The sequence below is a fragment of the Pan paniscus genome, chromosome 9, assembly GCF_029289425.2.
Source record: "Pan paniscus chromosome 9, NHGRI_mPanPan1-v2.0_pri, whole genome shotgun sequence".
NCBI lineage: Eukaryota > Metazoa > Chordata > Mammalia > Primates > Hominidae > Pan > Pan paniscus.
In genome coordinates, this window is record NC_073258.2 from 3141742 (window position 1) to 3163656 (window position 21915).

The 21915-nt window shown below is 52.3% G+C and overlaps 1 protein-coding gene across 1 annotated transcript; it reads left to right on the plus strand.

Moving 5' to 3' along the window:
* The first annotated feature begins 2817 nt into the window (after positions 1-2817).
* Positions 2818-20814, plus strand: TALDO1 (transaldolase 1). Its single transcript, XM_003805077.5, has 8 exons — positions 2818-3005; positions 11257-11380; positions 14329-14436; positions 15498-15629; positions 19136-19311; positions 19539-19736; positions 20080-20225; positions 20603-20814. The coding sequence occupies exons 1-8, from the start codon at positions 2909-2911 to the stop codon at positions 20633-20635; spliced, it is 1014 nt and encodes a 337-aa protein (XP_003805125.4). The 5' UTR covers positions 2818-2908; the 3' UTR covers positions 20636-20814.
* Positions 20815-21915: the final 1101 nt, after the last annotated feature.

The window sequence follows — 21915 nt, forward strand, 5'->3', positions numbered from 1 at the left end:
CCTGTGCGGTGGCTCATGTGAAACCCCGTCTCTACTAAAAATACAAAAAATTAGCCGGGCGTGGTGGTGGGCGCCTGTAGTCCCAGCTACTCGGGAGGCTGAGGCAAGACAATGTCATGAACCTGGGAGGCGGAGCTTGCAGTGAGCTGAGATTGTGCCACTGCACTCCAGCCTGGGCGACAGAGGGAGACTCCGTCCCAAAAAAAAAAAAAAAAAAAAACAACTGGAGTGGCCTCAAAGACTCTAACATAACAGCTGAAAACCAAGACATCATAAGAAAATATTTTTGTTGGCTGGGCGTGGTGACTCACGCCTATAATCCCAGCACTTTGGGAGACTAGGGTGGGCGGATCACGAGGTCAGGAGATCGAGACCATCCTGGCTAACACGGTGAAACTCTGTCTCTACTAAAAATACAAAAGTTAGCTGGGCGTTGGCCGGGCGCAGTTGCTTAACACCTGTAATCCCAGCACTTTGGGAGGCCGAGGCAGGTGGAACACGAGGTCAGGAGTTTGAGATCAGCCTGGGCAACACGGTGAAACCCCGTCTCTACTAAAAATACAAAAGTAGCCGGGCATGGTGGCCCATGCCTGTAATCCCAGCTACTCGGGAGGCTGAGGCAGGAGAATCACTTGAACCTGGGAGGCAGAGGATGCGGTGAGCTGAGATCGCGCCATTGCACTCCAGCCTGGGCAACAAGAGTAAATCTCCATCTCACCAGAAAAAAAAAAAAAAAATTTGTCACTTTGGAGCAAGCAAAGACTTCTTAGAGAAAATACCAAAAAAGAGGAGTAAATATAAAATTAAAACTTGATAAATTGAACTTAATCAAAATAAAAAGCTAATGTTCATTAAAGACTATTAAAATGAAAAGGGAACGCATGCTGAGAGGAAGTATTGAAACCACCTTTGCAAAATTATAACTAAGGAAATTATGACAGTGAAAGATAACAGACTTAACCAATTCCATCTTGCTTCTAACCTTCAAACGGTCCTTGTCCATTACTGGCCATAGGCCAAACAAGTCTTGGGAAGGAATTTAATTTATAGTTTAAATAATAGCCCTTCCCCAAAACTAGACTGTTCTTGTAAAATGAATGAAAGGCCACCAGCCACCAAGTTAGAATGAGAGGGGCTGGAAGTCTAAATATTATCAGCCATTATTCTGGAGGTCATAAGATAAGATTTGCAACTTCCCCATTACTCATAAAGATATCAACACTACTGTGAACCTAGGGTTGGCCTTTTTTTTTTTTTTTAAATGGAGTCTCGTTCTGTAGCCCAGGTTGGTGTACAGAGGGACAATCTCGGCTCACTGCAACCTCCACCTCCCAGGTTCAAGCCATTCTCCTGCCTCAGCCTCCCAAGTAGCTGGGATAACAGCCATGTGCCACCACACCTGGCTAATTTTGTATTTTTAGTAGAGACGGGGTTTTGCATGTTGGCCACGCTGGTTTGCAACTCCTGACCTCAAGTGATCGCCTGCTTTGGCCTTTCAATGTGCTGGGATTCCAGGCGTGAGCCACCGCGTCAGCCTAGGATTTGCCTTTTAAGAAGTCTTTTCCGCCGGGCGCGGTGGCTCACGCTTGGAATCCCAGCACTTTGGGAGACTGAGGTGGGCGGATCACGAGGTCAGGAGATCGAGACCATCCTGGCCAACATGATGAAACCCCGTCTGTACTAAAAATACAAAAATTAGCCGGGCGTGGTGGTGCGCGCCTGTAATTCCAGCTACTCGGGAGGCTGAGGCAGGAAAATCGCTCGAACCCGGGAGGCGGAGGTTGTAGTTAGCCAAGATCGCGCCACTGCACTCCAGCCTGGGCAACAAGGGCGAGATTCCGTCTCAAAAAAAACAAAGTCTTTTCAGGTTTTTGCATTTCTGACAACCGGATGGCCCCACCTGGACCTGCCAACCAGTTGTGTGGCTTCTACCCAGGGACTGACTCAGCATAAGCGGACAGCTTCGACTCCCTGTGATTTCATCCCTAGCTGACCAGTCAGCACTTCTGACTCACTGGCCCCCTACCCACCAAATTATTCTTAAATACTGGGATCCCCGAGTTTTGGGGAGACTGATTTGAGGAATAAAACTCTGGTCTCCCGAACAATCGGCTGTGTGTGAATTATGCTTTCTCTATTGCAATTCCCCTGTCTTGACAATAGACTCTGTCCCGGCAGCGGGCAAGGCGAACCCATGGGGCGGTTACAGTGTCTGCAACGCAGACACAAGCGACAGAGACTTGATCAGAATATACAAGGAACTCTGCAAATCAGCGATGGTAAGAAGCGGGGCAGCTGGGCCTCCTACGCCTGCCTCGCCGTTCGGTCCCCCGGACACCTCTGGGCTTAGGACTCAGGGGAACAGATTCCCAGAAGCAGGTTCCCCGCCGCGTCCGGCGCCCGGGCTCTGCAGCCGCCCCCGGCTCTGCCTCCTGCACCCGCAGGGCGTCCCCCGCCGCTCCCTCCCCTGCTTCCTGCAGCGGCCCCCGACCCCAGTCCTGGCCCCACCACGGATCCTGCATCGCCGGGTTCGGCCCTGGCGGGTTCAGCCCCGCAGAGTCGGCACCCGGGCCAGGTCCATCTCCTCCAGCCCTCCCGGTGCGTCCCGCGGGGCAGGAAGGAGGCGAGGCCCAGCCGCCCCGTGTCGTGCAGGTGTTTTCCCGGGCCCGTCCGCGGCGGCTGCTGAGGACCTGGGGAGACCCAGCCTGTAGGATCCGCAGCTGCGGTGCGCGGCCGGCAGTGGCGCTCGGGCTTCGTCCCCGGGGGCGGGGCTTCGTCCAGGCGCGCAGGGACCAGCGGGCCTCGCCCTCCCGCGCCGCTTTCCGATTGGCAGCCGCCCGCGGGGCATTGTGGGCCGTCCGCGCGCCCGTCCCGTCGCCGCCGCCGCCGCAGCCCCCTCGGTCTTGCTATGTCGAGCTCACCCGTGAAGCGTCAGAGGATGGAGTCCGCGCTGGACCAGCTCAAGCAGTTCACCACCGTGGTGGCCGACACGGGCGACTTCCACGGTGAGGACGGCGCGGAGCCCGGGCGCGGCGCAAGCGCCCTCCAGAGGCCCCGGCGCCCCGATTTCCCCGGGTCCCCCGTTCCGGGACGCGGACCGGGTGGCGGTGCCCCGGGCGGCTCGTTCCGGGGGGAATGAGCGCAGGTGCCGGATGTTGGGGCCAGGGACAGCTGTGAGGGGAGCGGGGCCCGGGTCGGCCGTGAGAGGCGCGGGGCCAGCGGCGACCGTGAGGGGAACGGGGCCCGGGTCGGCCGTGAGGGAGCAGGGCCGGGGGCAGCCGTGAGGGGCTCGGTGCTGGAGTCAGCGGTGCGGGCGGTACTGACGGGTCCTTGCGAGCCGTGGGGCACGAAGCCGGAGCCCCAGCCTCGCCCTCCGCCCGGGGTGGGGTCGGCTGCGCCCTCAGACCCCGCACCCGGGACGGGCTGTGGGCAGCCCGCGGGAGCCCCTCTGTGCACCTTCATGGGCCGAGGCAGCTTTCAGAGCCTTTGAGTTCAGGAGAGATTCAGGGTAGAGCTTCGAGCTGACTTCCACGTGGCCAGTTTGTGGTCAGCGAGATGCAATTTTGTTGGGCTGATGTTGTCTGCAGAGCGGGGACATCAGCTAGCTCTGACCAGAAGCTGCCAGTGCTGCCATCGCCCTTGAGCCCTGCGGTGCCCAGTGGGACAACTCCGTGGGCGGCAGGTGCCCGGCCTGCTGGACAGCCACCGCCAGACGCACCGGGTGGGTAAAAGCCGGTGCCCATGAAAGCACAGGGTTGGTACACTGTTAAATACTGGATTTTCCTGGGCTTGAGTTGTTTACATTGGAGAGAACTTGGAAAATACAAAGAAGGGTTATTTTATTAATACTTAGCTCTTCTGTCCTCTGCAGTGCAGAGTAGACGAGCCTTGTGTCTATGTTTTGTTGAGAACAAGTAATATTTTTTAAGAAAATCATGAAACGCTTCATGGATGAATGCTGCGAGCACCTAATACGGAAGTGACTTCCTCTCTTTTCTGCTTTCTCATGGTGACTTGAGAAACAGGCTTTAATTCCTCTTTGGTAACTGAGTAAGGGCATTGTTTATCTAGCAGAGCCTAGAGAGTGAATTGGCATGTTTGGCTGCTTAACCATAAAATATGGGGATTCAGTGACTGGCTTGGGGTGCCACAGTCTGCTCCGGACCCCTCTTTGGGAGATCCAAAGCTAGAGCTGTGAATCCCTCACACACACAGCCCCCTCGTTGTAGTCCAGACCTCTCTCTTCATAAGAAAGCAAGCTCCAGAAAAGGGGCTACACATTTTTCTGCTGCTCAGTTTTTTCCCTTCTTAGCACTGAGAATAATTTGCAGTTTGCCCGGTGGACAGAGCGCTCATCTGTATTGTTCCTTGCTGGCCTTCACCAGTTAGGGCAGAGCTGGTGTGGAGTGTCAGGTCCATTACACTTGGCAGTGCAGGGCCAATAAAGATGGATTTTCCTAAACCCACACCCATAGGAGGGCTGGGGAGTCCTGGGTTTCTGGTTTTGTTTTGTATTGTTTTTTAAGAAATCTTCTGGCCCAGCGAGGTGGCTCACGCCTGTAATCCCAGCACTTTGGGAGGTCGAGGCAGGTGGATCACGAGGTCAGGAGTTTGAGACCAGCCTGACCAACATGGTGAAACCCCATCTCTACTAAAAATACAAAAATTAGCTGGGTGTGGTGTTGCATGCCTGTAATCCCAGCTACTTGGGAGGCTGAGGCAGGAGAATTGCTGAACCCAGAAGGCGGAGGTTGCAGTGAGCCAAGATCACACCACTGCACTCCAGCCTGGGCGACAGAGCAAAACTCCGTCTCAAAAAAAAAAAAAAAAAAAAAATCTTCTAAACCCAAGTTGTGACATATTTTTTTAATGAATATTAACAAAAAAATATATTCATTGATAGTATATGTTCATAAATGTTATATAGTTGTCAAATAGTCTGTTGGGTTTGTGATCTGTAGTTTGTGAAGTGAAGGTTCTTAACTCCTTGTGGGAGGGAGGCACAGGCCTCTGGAAATAGAATCAAAGCTGTGAATGCTCTTCCCACAATGTGATCCTCCCCATTTTGCATTCAGTTTAAGGATCCCTGGACCCTGAAACCCATTTTTGCCCCAGTGGGCCTTGGTTTTGTTTTAATTTTGTAAAAGCCATTTGCTAAAAGCTGACTTTATCCAGGGGTGATTTTACAGGACGAAATGGGCTGTTTTCAGTGCCTCATTCAGTGCATTCTGGCAGACCTGTGTCAGCACTGTGCCAGATGTCATGTTGAAATGGGTATAGATGCACAGCAGGCTTTTTCTTAACTTGTCATGTTGAAATGGGTATAGATGCACAGAAGTTGCAAAATCAGCCCATACAGCCCTGTGAACCCTTCAACCACTGTCCCCCGTGGTGACATCTCATGTGACCATGGCATGGCATCCACACCGGGAAGTGGGCACTGCTGTGGTGCTGATGCTGTTATAGACTGCAGGCCTGGCTCAGGGCTCCCAGCTTCCCCCTGCACTGGGGCAAGGAGGCTATGTGACAGTTTCATAAAGTGTGTAAATTCGTGGACCGCTGTGACAGGACATAGCTGTCCCATTGTCACTGAGATCCCCGTGTCCCTGAGAGACCCCTCATTCCCTGTTCCTTGGCAACCTCTAACCTGTTCTCTACCTCTATAGTTTTGTCATTAAAGGACCCTTTGAAAGTACTTATTCCAGCCTGCGCAACATGGTAAAACCCCATCTCTACAAAAAAGAAGAAAAAAAAAATAGCCAGGCGTATTGGTGCACACCGTAGTCCCAGTTACTCAGGAGGCTGAGTTGGGAGGATCACTTAAGCCCAGGAGGTTGAGGCAGCAGTGAGCTGTGACTGCGCCACTGCACTCCAGCTTAGGAGACAAAGCGAGACCCTGTCTCAAAAAAAAAAAAAAAGATACTTATTTGCCAAATAAAGTTACTGAACTTGTGAACTTGGGCCGGGTGTGGTGGCTCAAGCCTGTAATCCGAGCACTTTGGGAGGCCGAGGCAGGCGGATCACAAGGTCAGGAGATCCAGACCATCCTGGCTAACACGGTGAAACCCCATCTCTACTAAAAATACAAAAAAATTATCTGGGCGTGGTGGCGGGCGCCTGTAGTCCCAGCTACTCGGGAGGCTGAGGCAGGAGAATGGTGCGAACCTGGGAGGCGGGGCTTGCAATGAGCCGAGATCGTGCCACTGCACTCCAGCCTGGGCGACAGAGCGAGACTCTGTCTCAAAAGAAAAAAAAAAAAGTTACTGAACTGGCTAATCTGGAGCAATGGGCCATTCTATGGGTGTCAATGGCCATAACTCTTCACCTCCACTTTCCATTTGGACAGCCAGATGAACAAGACCCCAGGTTAAGCCTCGTTGGCTTCTTTGAATTCCTAGCTTGGTTATGTGAGAAAGAACTAATGTGTTAAAAGAAACCGTAGTTTTAAGAATAAAGAAAAGAATCCTTGGGTTTTGTTTTTGGGGTTTTGAGACAGGGTCTTGCTCTGTCACCCAGGCTGTATAGTGGTGCAGTCACGTGGTGCAACATGGCTAACTGCAGCCTTGACCTCCTGGGCTGAGGTGATCCCCCCACCTCAGCCTCCGAAGTAGCTGGGACTACAGATGTGCGCCACCACTCCCAGCTAACAGTCCTTGTTGAAGATAACCATGTGGTATCTGTGTTGAAGTCAAAATAAAATGTAGAGACGAATCTCTAAATTTAACGTTTTATTTGGGAAGAAAATATTGCAGTTCAAGCAGACTGGGTGGTCTTCGATCTGTCCAAAGAACAAGAGAAAGTTGGGGCCAGCCTCGGTGGCTCATGCGTATAATCCCCAGCACTTTGGGAGGCTGAGGCAGAAGGATTGTTTGGGCCTAGCAGTTCGGGACCAGCCTGGGCAACACAGTGAGACCACATCTCTACAAAAAATTTTTGGCTGGTGGCTTACGCCTGTAATCACAGCACTTTGGGAGGCCGAGGAGGGTGGATCACCTGAGGTCAAGAGATCGAGACCAGCCTGGCCAACATGGTGAAACCCCATCTCTACTAAAAATACAAAAAATTAGCCAGGTATGGTGGCAGGTGCCTGTAATCCCAGCTACTCGAGAGGCTGAGGCGAGATAATTGCTTGAACCTGGAAGATGGAGGTTGCAGTGAGCCGGGATCACGCCACTGCACTCTAGCCTGGGTGACAGAGCAAGACTCCATCTCAAAATAACAATAATAATAATAATAAACCATCAACCTCATTTTGAAGGTAATTGATGTGTGTGTATGCATGCATGTGTATGTACACAGTTCCTGTCTCATAACTCCCACAGCCCTGTTATAATGTTGGGGCACTCTAGGCCTCAGGAGCAGGCCTTGGAAAACAGAATTTCCATCACTGACCTTCTTCTCCTCTCCTTTCACCTGCTCCTTTCTCTCTTCAAGGGAGGAATCTTTCCTGCCTGTTTTGGAGTTGTCCATAAATAAATTCTCTACTTGCTTTTCTTTTCTTTTTTTTTTTTTTTTTGGAGGCGGAGTCTCGCTCTGTCGCCCAGGCTGGAGTCAGTGGCGTGATCTCAGCTCACTGCAAGCTCCACCTTCCGGGTTCACGCCATTCTGCCTCAGCCTCCAGAGTAGCTGGGACTACAGGCGCCCGCCACCACGTCCACCTAATTTTTTTTTTTTTTTTTTTTTTTTTTTTAGTAGAGACGGGGTTTCACTGTGTTAGCCAGGATGGTCTGGATCTCCTGACCTCGTGATCTGCCCGCCTCGGCCTCCTAAAGTGCTGGGATTACAGGCATGAGCCACCGCGCCTGGCCGTCTACTTGCTTTTCTAATTGTGGGTCCTAAGACCCTCATTTCAGAAGGGGTCCCATCACATAACCCTGGAGGAAGGAATGTTGCACAGAGGACAGTAAGAAGGTGAACACAGAGGCGTTGCTGGGTTTCCTCACTCATTAGATGATAATATTTCAACAGGGCTGTCCATACTTCAGTCATGTCTCTCCAGTAGAGTCTCCATAAAAGGCCCAAGAGGACAGGGTTCAGGGAGCTTCCAAATACCTGAACACATGGAGCCTCCTGAAGGGTGGTGCACCCAGGGTGGGCATGGAGGCACCGTGCCCCTTCTCACATGCCTTGCCCTATGCATCTCTTCCTCTGTGTCCTTTGTATAATAAGCCAGTACATGTAAGTGAGTGTTTCCCTTACTTCTGTGATCTGCTCCAGCAAATTAATGGAACACAAAGGTTAATTCAAGTTGACAACCCCAACTTGAAGCCAGTGGATCAGAAGTTCTGGAGCCCAGACTTGTGACTGGTGGGAATGGAGAATGGTTGGGTGGGACTAAGCCTTCAACCTGTGGGATCTGAGGCTGTCTCCAGGTAGACAGGGTTGGAATTGAATTGGAGGATGCCCAGCTGGTGTCCACTGAAGAATTAATTGCTTTTTTGGTGCATGGGGAGAAACCCCCACACATCGGTCACAGAAGTCCTCTCTGTTGATTATTCTGGTATGAGAGCAGAGGAATGCAGTTCAGGTTGTTTCTTCAGAGGCCGGGCGCAGTGGCTCATGTCTGTAATCCCAGCAATTTGGGAGGCCAAGGTGGCTGGATCACCTGAGGTCAGGAGTTCGAGACCAGCCTGGCCAACATGGCAAAACCCCGTCTCTACTAAAAATACAAAAAAAAAAAGGCCGGGCTTGGTGGCTCACACCTGTAACCCCAGCACTTTGGGAGGCTGAGGCGGGCGGATCATGAGGTCAGGAGATCGAGACCATCCTGGCTAACACGGTGAAACCCCGTCTCTACTAAAAATACAAAAAACTAGCCGGGCGCAGTGGCGGGTGCCTGTAGTCCCAGCTACTCGGGAGGCTGAGGCAGGAGAATGGCGTGAACCCGGGAGGCAGAGCTTGCAGTGAGCCAAGATGGCGCCACTGCAGTCCGGCATGGGTGAAAGAGCGAGACTCCGTCTCAAAAAAATAAAAAAATAAAAATAAATAAATAAAAAACCATAGCCTGGCGTGGTGGCTCGTGCCTGTAATCCCAGCTACTCATGGGGCTGAGGCAGGAGAATTACTTGCACCTGGGAGTTGGAGGTTGCAGTGAGCTGAGCTTGCGCCACTGCACTCTAGTCTGGGCAACAGTGCAAGACTCTGTCTCGGAAAAAAATAAAAAATAAATACAAGTACAAAAATTAGCCAGGCATCATGGTGTGTGCCTGTAGTCCCAGCTACTCAGGACGCTGAGGTAGGAGAATCACTTGAACCCTGGAGGAGGAGGTTGCAGTGAGGCGAGATCATTTTACTGCACTCCAGCCTGGATAACAGAGTGAGACTGTGTCAAAAAAAAAAAAAAGCTACTCAGTGGCTACAAGTTTGGACTTTTTGAACTGTTTAGTTGGTTACTCTGAAGAAAAAAACTTTTTTATTTTTTTTTTGCAACAGAGTCTTGCTCCATTGCCCAGGCTGTAGTGCAGTGGCACAATCTCGGCTCACTGCAACCTCCACCTCCCGGGTCCAAGTGATTTTCCTGCCACAGCCTCCCGAGTAGCTGGGATTATAGGCATGCACCACCACGCCTGGCTAATTTTTGTATTTTTAGTAGGGACAGGGTTTCGCCATGTTAGCCAGGCTGGTCTCGAACTCCTGACCTCAAGTGATCCACCCCCGCTGGCCTCCCAAAGTGCTGGGATTACAGGTGTGAGCCACTGTGCCCAGCCACTGAGTAGCATTTTATGACTGGGTTGATTAAAGCAGAGAATGTCAGCTTTATAAAAGGGACCACCAGTACAATTTGAACAAAAACTTGGGACATTGTCAAAGTTGCCCACTCCGACTAAAAGGATTCTTAGGTCAGGTTTTGTCAAGTTACCTGCAGAAGCTACTGAATGCGATATTTATTTATTTGTTTGTTTATTTATTTATGAAACAGAGTCTCACTCTGTCACCCAGGCTAGAGTGCAGTGGTGCAATCTCAGCTCATTGCAACCTCCACCTCCTGGGTTCAAGCGATTCTCTTGCCTCAGCCTCCTGAGTAGCTGGGATTACGGGCATGTGTCACCACACCCAGCTCATTTTTGTATTTTTAGTAGAGACTGGGTTTCACCAGCCTCGGCCTCCCAAAATGCTGGGATTACAGGCATGAGCCACTGCACCCGGCCTGAATTTATTTTTTTAAGAGATGGGGTCTTGCTCTCTGGCCCAGGTGGGAGTGTAGTGGCATGATCATGGCTCACTGCAGTCTCAACCTCCTGGGCTCAAGCGATCCTCCTGCCTCAGCCTCTTGAGTAGCTGACGCTACAGGCATGCACTACCACACCTGGCTAATTTAGTCTTTCTATGAAACCTAAAAAGAATGATTGGTGAGTGATAGCAGTGGATAAAATTAGTCTTAAAGTTGCAGCAGTGCGGTTCAGCAACTATTAGATAAACTGGTTTCAGGTTAGAGGCCGCTTCAGCAGCTAGGCTTGCTAGGCTTGCAGGTAATAATTTTTGGAGCAATGCTGTGTGTCCTGAGTGCTTTTCCCCTTGGCCTTTTTTTTTTTTTTTTTTTTTGAGACGGAGTCTCACTCTGTCACCCATGCTGGAGTGCAGTGGTGCGATCTCGGCTCACTGCAAGCTCCGCCTACTGGATTCAAGCCATTCTCCTGCCTCAGCCTCCCGAGTAGCTGGGACTACAGGTGCCGACCACCACACCCAGCTAGTTTTTTGTATTTTTAGTAGAGACGGGGTTTCACCGTGTTAGCCAGGATGGTCTCGATCTCCTGACCTTGTGATCCACCCGCTTCAGCCTCCCAAAGTGCTGGGATTACAGGTGTGAGCCACCGCGCCCGGCTCCCCTTGGCTTCTTGACTCTGTTGCAGCTGGGTGTGGTGATAATGACCCAGTCCATAAGATCAGCGTTCACATGTGGGTCATGACTAGACCGCGCGCCTCCTCGTGGTGGTACGGCAGTGGGATGCACGTTTTCCTTTGACCAGCGTTCTCCCAGCTGTTGCACCGCTCACTCCCATGCTGTTACAGGTCACCTCTTGCAGGGGCATATTTGATCGCTGGGCACTTAGTGTTTGTTGTTTCATCATCATGCAAACAGCCGCCTCTTGATGAACCTTCAGTGACCCAGAAGAAGGTGTGAGAAGTGTGGCTGGACCCCGCTTTGGGAAATGCTCTGGACTCCCCTAACGTCCTGGGGAATTACAGGGTTCCTTCACGTTTCCAGTTGGAAGCAAGCGCTCCACTTACTTTGGCTTTTGAAAACTATTTCCCTAGCCATCGACGAGTACAAGCCCCAGGATGCTACCACCAACCCGTCCCTGATCTTGGCCGCAGCACAGATGCCCGCTTACCAGGAGCTGGTGGAGGAGGCGATCGCCTATGGCCGGAAGCTGGGCGGGTGAGTGCCTGGACTCGGGAGGGTCCCAGCTAGGCCCTCGTGCTAGTCTAGTTGGCCTTGCTTCCCTCCCTAACTGAATTTTAGTTCTCAAACACCATGAACTCAAGGGGGGAAAAAAACCCTATCTTTTTGCCTATTTTTGTTTATTGAAGTGTAATCTGCATGAAGTAACCTGCACCCGTGGTAAATGAGCAGTTCAGAGAGTTTTGCCAATGTGTGTACCCTGTAAATACCACCCCAGTCAAGATGCAGAGCACTTGCAGACCCCCAGAGGCCCCTCCTCCCCTCCTGTAGTCAGTCTCCCCAACTCTGGTAACACTTACCTTCTGGCTGTCATTTTATTTTTTACTTTTCAGACGGAGTCTCGCTGTGTCACCCAGGCTGGAGTATAGTGGAGCAATCTTGGCTCACTACAACTTCCGCCTCCCTGGTGCAAGCAATTCTCCTGCCTCAGCTTCCCAATTAGCTGGGATTACAGGTGTGTGCCACCACTCCTGGCTCATTTTTGTTTTTTTGTTTTTTTGTTTTTGAGACAGAGTTTTGCTTTTGTTGTCCAGGCTGGAGTGCACTGGCACAATCTCGGCTCACCGCAACCTCTGCCTCCCAGATTCAAGCGATTCTCCTGCCTCAGCCGGCCGAGCAGCTGGGATTACAGGCATGTGCCACCACACCTGGCTATAATTTTTGTATTTTTGGTGGAGACAGGGTTTCACCATGTTGGCCAGGCCGGTCTCGAACTTCTTACCTCAAGTGATCCACCTGCCTTGGCCTCCCACAGTGCTCCGATTACAGACGTGAGCCACCGTGCCTGGCTTTTTAATTTTTTAATAGCTTTTATAACTCCCAGAATGTTCTCTGGCACCTGTTTGCAGTAGGTCCCCACTCCCTTACCCAACCAAGCAACTGTAGAGCCCTCTTCATGCCTGTGGCTTTGCATATTTTAGATGTCATTTTAGATTCTCTTCAGGGTAATAATTCAAAGCTTGAAGATGGTGCCGAGCAGGCAACGTGGGCACCACACAGGAGCAGGTCCCTCTCTGTTACTGGCTTTGCTTAGGTCCAGGTGGCTGGTGAGTGGCTCCCCTGACCATGTTGTGACAGCCACTCTGGACACGGAGTCTGACCCTCTCCTCTCTCTTCTTAGCTCCCTTTTCCTCATCTCGTGGTGTTGCACCCCTGTGGCATCAGCGAGGCCTTGGTGCTCCTGTTATTGGGTGACATTGGTGCCTTTGCTTGGCTGGGTGATCAACAGATGAGCCCTGCACCCATGTCCAGATGGCCCCATTTTTTTTTTTTGAGATAGAGTTTGGCTCTGTCACCTAGGCTGGAGTGCAGTGTCACAGTCTCAGCTCACTGCAGCCTCTACGTCCTAGGCTCAAGCCAGCCTCCCACCTCAGCCTCCCAAGTAGCTGGGACTACAGGTGCACACCACCACACCTGGCTAATATTTGTATTTGTTTTTAGAGGCAGGGTTTTGCCATGTTGCCCTAGCTGGTTTCGAACTCCTAAGCTTGAGCAGTCTGCCCACCTTGGCCTGCCAGGGTGCTGTGATTACAGGCATGAGCCACTGCACCCAGTCTGGCCCAAGAATTCTAACCTCTGAGCGTCTAGCTGAAGATCTTCCTGTGTGTAGTGGGCTAACAAGGCTGCTCAGATTTTGGAACAGAATCATGGACTTCACCGGGTGTCTGTCCAGTAACTTTGAAGAGATAGAAAATACAATATTTTGCAAGTGCCAAAAGATAGAGGGATGCAGTTTGGGATGATGAAAAGAGCTCTGGAGATGGATGGTGATGGTTGTACAGAACTGTGAATGTGCTGAATACATTTAAAAATGGTGGGCTGGGGGCAGTGGTGCACGCCTGTAACCCCAGTGCTTTGGTAGGCCAAGATGGGAGGATCCCTTCAGCCTAAGAGTTCGAGAACAGTCTAGGCAATAGGGCAAAACTCTGTCTCTACAAAAAAATATAAAAATTAGCTGGGCATGGGCCAGGCGTGGTGGCTCACGCCTGTAATCCCAGCACTTTGAGAGGCCAAGACGGGCGGATCACGAGGTCAGGAGATCGAGACCATCCTGGCTAACACGGTGAAACCCCGTCTCTACCAAAAATACAAAAAAATTAGCCGGGCACAGTGGCGAGCGCCTGTAGTCCCAGCTACTCAGGAGGTTGAGGCAGGAGAATGGCGTGAACCGCGGGGGGCAGAGCTGGCAGTGAGCTGAGATTGTGCCACTGCACTCCAGCCTGGGCGACAGAGTGACACTCCATCTCAACAAAACAAAACAAAACAAAAAAATTAGCCAGGTATAGAGGTGTGCAGCTGTAGTCCCAGCTACTTGGGAGGCTGAGGCAGGAGGATCACTTGAGCCCGGGAGGTCAAGGCTGTAATGAGCCATAATCACACTACTGTGCTTCCAGCCTTAGCTGGAGACCCTGTCTTGGAAAAAAAAAAAAGGATAAGATGGGAAATTTTATGTTATATGTATTATTTGGCCACAATAAAAAAATGTTTTAAGAGAAAAAAAAAGATGGGGGGAAGGAAATTTGGCAAAGAAATAACAGAATTTATTTTGTAGAGTCTTGTGCACTTGAACCTCAGAAGCTTCTTTTTTTTTTTTTTCTTGAGATGGAGTCTTGCTCTGTCGCTCAGGCTGGAGTGCAGTGGCGCGATCTCTGCTCACTGCAAGCTCCACCTCCCAGGTTCACGTCATTCTCCTGCCTCAGCCTCCCTAGTAACTGGGACTACAGGCACCCACCACCATGTCCAGCTAATTTTTTAATATTTTTAGTAGAGACGGGGTTTCACCGTGTTAGCCAAGATGGTCTTGATCTCCTGACCTCATGATCCGCCCACCTCGGCCTCCCAAAGTGCTGGGATTACAGGCGTGATCCACCACGCCTGGCAAACCTCAGAAGCTTCTAACCTGCTTTTTTCCCTTTGAATTTCAGGTCACAAGAGGACCAGATTAAAAATGCTATTGATAAACTTTTTGTGTTGTTTGGAGCAGAAATACTAAAGAAGATTCCGGGCCGAGTATCCACAGAAGTAGATGCAAGGTAAGGATGCTTGCTCCTGCACTGGACGGGCTGGTCAGGTGTCCACAGTTGCACACGTGGATGCCAACATGAGGTCAAGGGGCTGCTCCACCCATGGTCTTCATCCCAAGGGCCCAAGAGGAGGTTTATTTTGAGCTCTCCCACAGTTGGTAGTGATGACCAAGAGCTCCTTGTTAAGCAACTGATCTCTAGTGTTTTTTATTTTTATTTTTATTTATTTTTGAGATGGAGTCTCGCACTGTCACCCAGGCTGGAGTACAGTGGCGCAATCTCAGCTCACTGCAACCTCTGCCTCCCGGCTTGAAGCGTTTCTCTGCCTCAGCCTCCCAAGTAGCTGAGATTACAGGCACCTGCCACCATGCCCGGCTAATTTTTTGTATTTTTAATAGAGATGGGGTTTCACCATTTTGGCCAGGCTGGTCTTGAACTCCTGACGTCATGATCCACCTGCCTTGGCCTCCCAAAGTGCTGGGATCACAGGCATGAGCCACTGTGCCCGGCTGCTAGTGTTTTTTGTTTTGATTTGTTTTGTTTTTTGAGACAGAGTCTCGCTCTGTCGCCAGTTTAGAGTGCAGTGGCACGATCTCAGCTCACCGCAACCTTCACCTCCCGGGTTCAAGTGATTCTCCTGCCTCAGCCTCCCGAGTAGCTGGGACTACAGACACCCGCCACCATACCCAGCTAATTTTTTTGTTATTTTTAGTAGCGACGGGGTTTCACCATGTTGGCCAGGAAGGTCTCGATCCCTTGACCTTGTGATCTTCCCGCCTCAGCCTCCCAAAGTGTTGGGATTACAGGCGTGAGCCACCGCACCTGGCCTAGTATTTTTTAATACAAATTATAGCCTATGGATCCCACTGAGGACCTTTGTTTGTGAGACTGGGTGTGAGTTGCTGTCAAAGCCATTCTGCAAACCTCAAGTGAGGGGAAGGTTGGGGGCAGTGGTTGGTGCTCACGGTGGTGCTGCTCAAAACTGACGGGCAGACACCCGGCCTCCAGCTTGCTCTGCGTGGTGGGCAACCTGCGTGATCTGAGGGGATGGGTTCTTCTTGCTCCTACAGGCTCTCCTTTGATAAAGATGCGATGGTGGCCAGAGCCAGGCGGCTCATCGAGCTCTACAAGGAAGCTGGGATCAGCAAGGACCGAATTCTTATAAAGCTGTCATCAACCTGGGAAGGAATTCAGGCTGGAAAGTAAGTGGTCCCCCACAAGGAAGGAGCTCTCAGAGATTTTTCCTCTGTTGGAGCAGGGTCTACATGGCATCAGGCAAGTTTGACTCTCTCAGCCCTGGGGAATGCCAGACTGGGGAGCACAGCCCACAGCTTGGACTTGACCAGCTCATGTCAGCCTAGATCTGCCCTCTGCTCCAGAGCCAGCTCCCTCACTTGCTGGTGATCAGAAATGAGGGATTTCCCAGAAGTACCGTCCACCCACCCAGCAGAGAAGAAAAGCCACTAGTTAGCACCTGCAGATTCAGATTCTGTCCTTCCTCTGTCCCAATCAACACAAGCCTATGTTTACATGATTTTTAAAAAGTAAACTATTGTTATATAAAATATATGCTGGCTGGGCAAGATGGCTCATGCCTGTAATCCCAGCAATTTGGGAGGCTGAGATGGGAGGATCACTTGAGCCCAGGAGTTCCAGACCAGCCTGGGCAACAAAGTGAAACCTTGTCTCTACAAAAATATAAAGAAATTTTAGGCTGGGCACGGTGGCTCCCAGCACTTTGGGAGGCCGAGGCGTGGGGATCACGAGGTCAGGAGATCGAGACCATCCTGGCTAACACGGTGAAACCCCATCTCTACTGAAAAATATAAAAAATTAGCCGGGCGTGGTGGCACACACCTGTAGTCCCATTTAGGAGGCTGAGGCAGGAGAATTGCTTGAACCCAGGAGGCGAAGGTTGCAGTTAGCTGAGATCACACCACTGCACTCCAGTCTGGGTGACAGAGCAAGACTCTGTCTCAAAAAGAAAAGAAAACTTTTAGGCCGGGCACGGTGGCTCATACCTGTAATCCTAGCACTCTGGAAGGCTGAGGTGGGTAGATCACCTGAGGTCAGGAGTTCGAGACCAGGCTGGCCAAGATAGTGGAACCCCCGTCTCTACCAAAACTACAAAAAATTTAGCTGGGCGTGGTGGCAGGTGCCTGTAATCCTAGCTACATGGGAGGCTGAAGCAGGAGAATCACTTCAACCTGGGAGGTGGAGGTTGCAGTGAGCCGAGATTGCACCATTGTACTCCAGCCTGGGTGACAGAATGAGACTCCATCTCAAAAAAAAAAAAGAAAGAAAGAAAGAAAAGAAAAACTAGCCCACCCCTGTGATTCCAGCTACTTAGGAGGCTGAGGCGGGAGGATCGCTTGAGCCTGGGAGGTTGAGGTTCCAGTAGCTATGATCGTACCACTGCACTCCAGCCTGGGTGACAGAGTGAGACCCTGTCTCAGAAAAACCAAACCAAACATATGTATGTTCAGAGTGGAAGAGACAAAAAATGTATAAAACAAAGTAAAACTCCTCTATGATGTTCTCACCCAGAAGCAGCCAATGCTGTACTCAAATAATTCGCATCAGGAAGAGGTGTTTTGTTTCCACATCTGTGTGTCTGCATGTTCTACCACCTGCCATCACTGACCTGCTCTGAGATAGCATCTCACTTTTTCACCACGGCTGGAGTGCAGTGGCACGAACTTGGCTCACTGCAGCCTTGACTCCAGGCTCAAGCGATCTTTCCACCTCAGTCCCCCAAGTGGCTGGGATGACAAGCACACACACCACTCCTGGGTAATTTCACCACGTTCCCCAGGCTGGTCTCGAACCCCTGGGCTCAAGAGATCTCTACCCATCTTGGCCTCCCAAAGTGCTGGGATTATAGGCATGAGCCATTGTGCCTGGCCTCATTTGTGTGTTTTTTGTTTTTTGTTTTTTTTTGAGACGGAGTTTCGTTCTCGTCCATGCTGGAGTGCAATGGTGCTATCTCAGCTTACTGCAACCTCCACCTCTGGGGTTCAAGAGATTCTCCTGCCTCAGCCTCCAGAGTAGCTGGGATTACAGGCAGGCGCCACCACTCCCGCCTAATTTTATATTTTTAGTAGAGATGGGGTTTCTCATGTTAGTCAGGCTGGTCTTGAACTTCCAACCTCAGGTGATCTGCCCGCCTCGGCCTCCCAAAGTGTTGGGATTACAGGTGTGAGCCACTGCACCTGGCCAGACCATTTGTTTTTATATGTTGGAAAATACTCCATTTTATGGATAGGCCACAGTTATTCATCTGTTGGTGGACACCTGGTCAGTTTCCATCTCTTGAGCTGTGATGTATATTGCTGTGGTCGGTTTCCATTTCTCGGGCTGTGATGTATGCGGCTGCTCTGAACACATCTGCTGCTCTGAACACATCTGCTGCTATGAACACATCTGCTGTGAACACATCTGCTGCTATGAACACATCTGCTGCTCTGAACACATCTGCTGCTCTGAACACATCTGCTGCTATGAACACATCTGCTGCTATGAACACATCTGCTGCTATGAACACATCTGCTGCTATGAACACATCTGCTATGAACACATCTGCTGCTCTGAACACATCTGCTGCTCTGAACACATCTGCTATGAACACATCTGCTGCTCTGAACACATCTGCTGCTCTGAACACATCTGCTGCTATGAACACATCTGCTGCTATGAACACATCTGCTATGAACACATCTGCTGCTCTGAACACATCTGCTGCTCTGAACACATCTGCTATGAACACATCTGCTGCTCTGAACACATCTGCTGCTCTGAACACATCTGCTGCTCTGAACACATCTGCTGCTCTGAACACATCTGCTGCTCTGAACACAGATGTGCAAGTTTTGTCCTGGACACGTGTTTTTGTTTCTCGTGGGCATATGCCTAGGAGTGGAGTCTCTGGGTGACTGCTGGAGGAACTGCAGGCTGTTTCCCAACTCAGCTGTGCCATCTGCTGTCCCCCTCGAACACCCCCGTGTGGCCATGTGGCAGAGGCGCCTGGGGAGGGAACTTGTGTCTGAAGGTGCCTGAGCAGAGCCTTGGCTGTCTCATCCCATGCCCCAGCCGCATGGCAAAGTATGGGCACTGCCCCGTCCTTGGGGATCAACCCCAGGATGTCCAAAGTGCACTGGAATTTGGGCAAGGGGCCTAGTGTGGCCAAGGGGCTCCTCTCAGCAGAAACCAGGGTGCTACGGGCCTGCTGCAGGGTGGCCCCAGGAATGGGTAGGGTGGAACAGGGTGAGGACTGGAATGTGGTCAGAGATGACTCAGTGGTTCTAGCCTGGGAGCTGAGCCCTGGTGAGTTCTGGGATGAGGTGATGGCCTGGCACAAGAGCACGGGCACCCAGAGGGCCTCCCTTGCCTTTGTCTATTGTGTCATGTGGGTTGGAGAAAATCCTGGTCACCCATAACCCACTATCCACTTAGAGCCCTCGAGTGTTACCGATTTGTTCTTAACAATGGCATGAGCCTGTTCCTGCCTTTTTAGTTTAAGGCCCGTGAGCGTCTTTGGCAGCCTGTGGCTCTGGGTGGACACCTGGCCTGCATTCACCTGCCCCGCCCTCACCTGCCCTGCCCTCACCTGCCCCGCCCTCGACTGCCCCGCCCTCACCTGTCCCCACCCGCCCCACCCTCACCTGCCCCGCCCTCACCTGCCCCGCCCTCACCTGTCCCCGCCCCGCAGGGATCTTGAGGAGCAGCACGGCATCCACTGCAACATGACGTTACTCTTCTCCTTCGCCCAGGCTGTGGCCTGTGCCGAGGCGGGTGTGACCCTCATCTCCCCATTTGTTGGGCGCATCCTTGATTGGCATGTGGCAAACACCGACAAGAAATCCTATGAGCCCCTGGAAGACCCTGGTGAGGGTCCCTCTGTGGTAATGGGGTAAGGGGAGCAGCCTCAGCAGCACCTCAGGCAGGAAGAGCCCGAGACGGAGCTGCCGCATCAACAAGCAGTGAGGTGCACAGGTCGGCGCGGGGCAGGCAGGGGTGGCGGCTCAAGGTAGTGCAGCCGGCAGGCACTGGGAGGGCAGGTGGGGTGGTACCTCTGCCGAAGCCTTCCTGGTCACAGCTTGGTCTCTTTCCAGGGGTAAAGAGTGTCACTAAAATCTACAACTACTACAAGAAGTTTAGCTACAAAACCATTGTCATGGGCGCCTCCTTCCGCAACACGGGCGAGATCAAAGCACTGGCCGGCTGTGACTTCCTCACCATCTCACCCAAGCTCCTGGGAGAGCTGCTGCAGGACAACGCCAAGCTGGTGCCTGTGCTCTCAGCCAAGGCGGGTGAGGCCCCACTGCCCAGCTGTGGCTCCTGCTCGGGCAAGGCCAGCACTGCCCTGCCACGCTGCCCTGTGGGTGATCCCTCCCACCTGTGGGGCGAGCTCATCTCGGGAGACATGAGGGTGAAGTAGACCTCAACGGAGGGCTTGGCTTTCCTAACACATCTCACTCAAGTCATCAGCCAAGGCTCTGTGGGCTGAACCCCACTCCCAGCGTGAGCCTTGCTGGGGCCGAGGCCTGGCCCTGGTGGGAGATGCTTGGGTGCAGCAGTTCAGGCCCTGAGCCCAAGGGGCCAAGGTGGGCAGGGACACGGAGCAGGCATGGAAGGCTGGTTCTTGTCCCCCAGCCCAAGCCAGTGACCTGGAAAAAATCCACCTGGATGAGAAGTCTTTCCGTTGGTTGCACAACGAGGACCAGATGGCTGTGGAGAAGCTCTCTGACGGGATCCGCAAGTTTGCCGCTGATGCAGTGAAGCTGGAGCGGATGCTGACAGTGAGTGTTGTGTGTGGGTGGCCACATATGCCAAGCCCTATGAGAGCCCGGGCCTGGGCGTCGGGGTTCAAGCTGGGCAGAGTTAAAACTTCGGTGAGACCCCAGGTCTCATTCACGTGCTGTCCGGCAAGTGGGGCCTGTGGAGGCCATCCCAGGGTGGAGGGTGCACAGCACCCAGGGGTGCCCCCGGGATGCTTGGTGGGTCCTGGCTGCTCTCTGGCCTGTGTGGTGACTGTGGTGTGGGCCACCCTGTGGCCGTGGCCCCCACAGAGTGCAGACCCCACAAGGGCCTCCCTCCTTCCACATGGTGCCTTGTGAGGCTTCAAGGTGCAGAAGGTAGGGTGGGGAGACACAGCTCATGCTCTGTTTGTTTCTAGGAACGAATGTTCAATGCAGAGAATGGAAAGTAGCGCATCCCTGAGGCTGGACTCCAGATCTGCACCGCTGGCCAGCTGGGATCTGACTGCACGTGGCTTCTGATGAATCTTGCGTTTTTTACAAATTGGAGCAGGGACAGATCATAGATTTCTGATTTTATGTAAAATTTTGCCTAATGCATTAAAGCAGTCACTTTTCCTGTGCTGTTTCATTCACTGTCTCCGTCCCCTTTGTCCCCTAAGCATCACCTGCCCCAGCTGTGATGGGCTGTAACCTAGGTTAGGACTCAGAGATGGGGTCGGGGTCAGGGTACCCCAGACACAACCCACCGCCTGGGCCACCACCTGGGAACCCAGGTCAGGGTTGTTGCTGGGAGGCCATTGGTGGAGTTAGGCAAAGGGCAGGCTTCTGATGCCAGGGGCTCCCAAGGTGCTGTCCCAGGTGGGTCACAGATGAACACTGAAACAGTCTCAAGCCTCCAAGCGTGGGCAGATGTGGATGCCTCCCAGAGGAGCAGTCCCAGCCGGACCCTCCCTCCTGCTCTTGAGGGCCTGGGCCTCCTGTTCCCTGTCAAGGCTGCCCTGCCCATGCCCCCCGCCCCCCTCCTGTCCTGTTGTGGCTGAGACCTTACATGGGATGCCAGGTTCCTGCATGGGGTCATGGTGCCACCTTGTGGGGGCAGCACGACATGCACCAGCCACTGGCCATTTTTTTTGTTGTTTGAGACGGAATCTCACTCTGTCGCCCAGGCTGGAGTGCGCCCCAGGCAGTGGTGCGATCTCGGCTCCCTGCAACCTCTGCCTTCCAGTTTCAAGCGATTCTCTCTACCTCAGCCCCCCCAAGTAGCTGGGATTACAGGCGCCTGCCATCATGCCCGGCTAATATTTTGTATTTTAGTAGAGACAGGGTTTCACCATTTTAGCCAAGCTGGTCTTGAACTCCTGACCTTGTGATCCACCCACCCCGGCCTCCCGAAATGTTGGGATTAGGCGTGAGCCACCGTGCCCGGCCTCTCCCTGTTTTTCAATACAGGGCCTCACTCTGTTGCCCAGGCTGGAGTGCAGTGATGCAATCTTGGCTCACTGTAGCCTCCACCTCCCAGGCTCAAGTGATCCTCCCGCCTGTAGTTGAGACTACAGGCGTGCACCACCATGCATGGCTAATTTTCTATTTTTTGTAGAGATGGGGGTCTCACCACACTGCCTAGGCTGGTCTCGAACTCCTAGGCTCATGCGATCCTCCTGCTGCGGCCTCCAAAAGTGCAGGGATTACAGGCCTGAGCCACTGCACCCGGCCACCTTTACGGATCCTA

Bases quoted from the DNA above. Each gene is read 5' to 3' on its own strand.
- TALDO1 (XM_003805077.5), top strand. From the start codon at position 2,909: ATGTCGAGCTCACCCGTGAAGCGTCAGAGGATGGAGTCCGCGCTGGAC. The intron at 11,381-14,328 runs GTGAGTGCCTGG...TTTGAATTTCAG, and splicing joins TATGGCCGGAAGCTGGGCGG to GTCACAAGAGGACCAGATTA. The intron at 19,737-20,079 runs GTGAGGCCCCAC...CTTGTCCCCCAG, and splicing joins TGTGCTCTCAGCCAAGGCGG to CCCAAGCCAGTGACCTGGAA.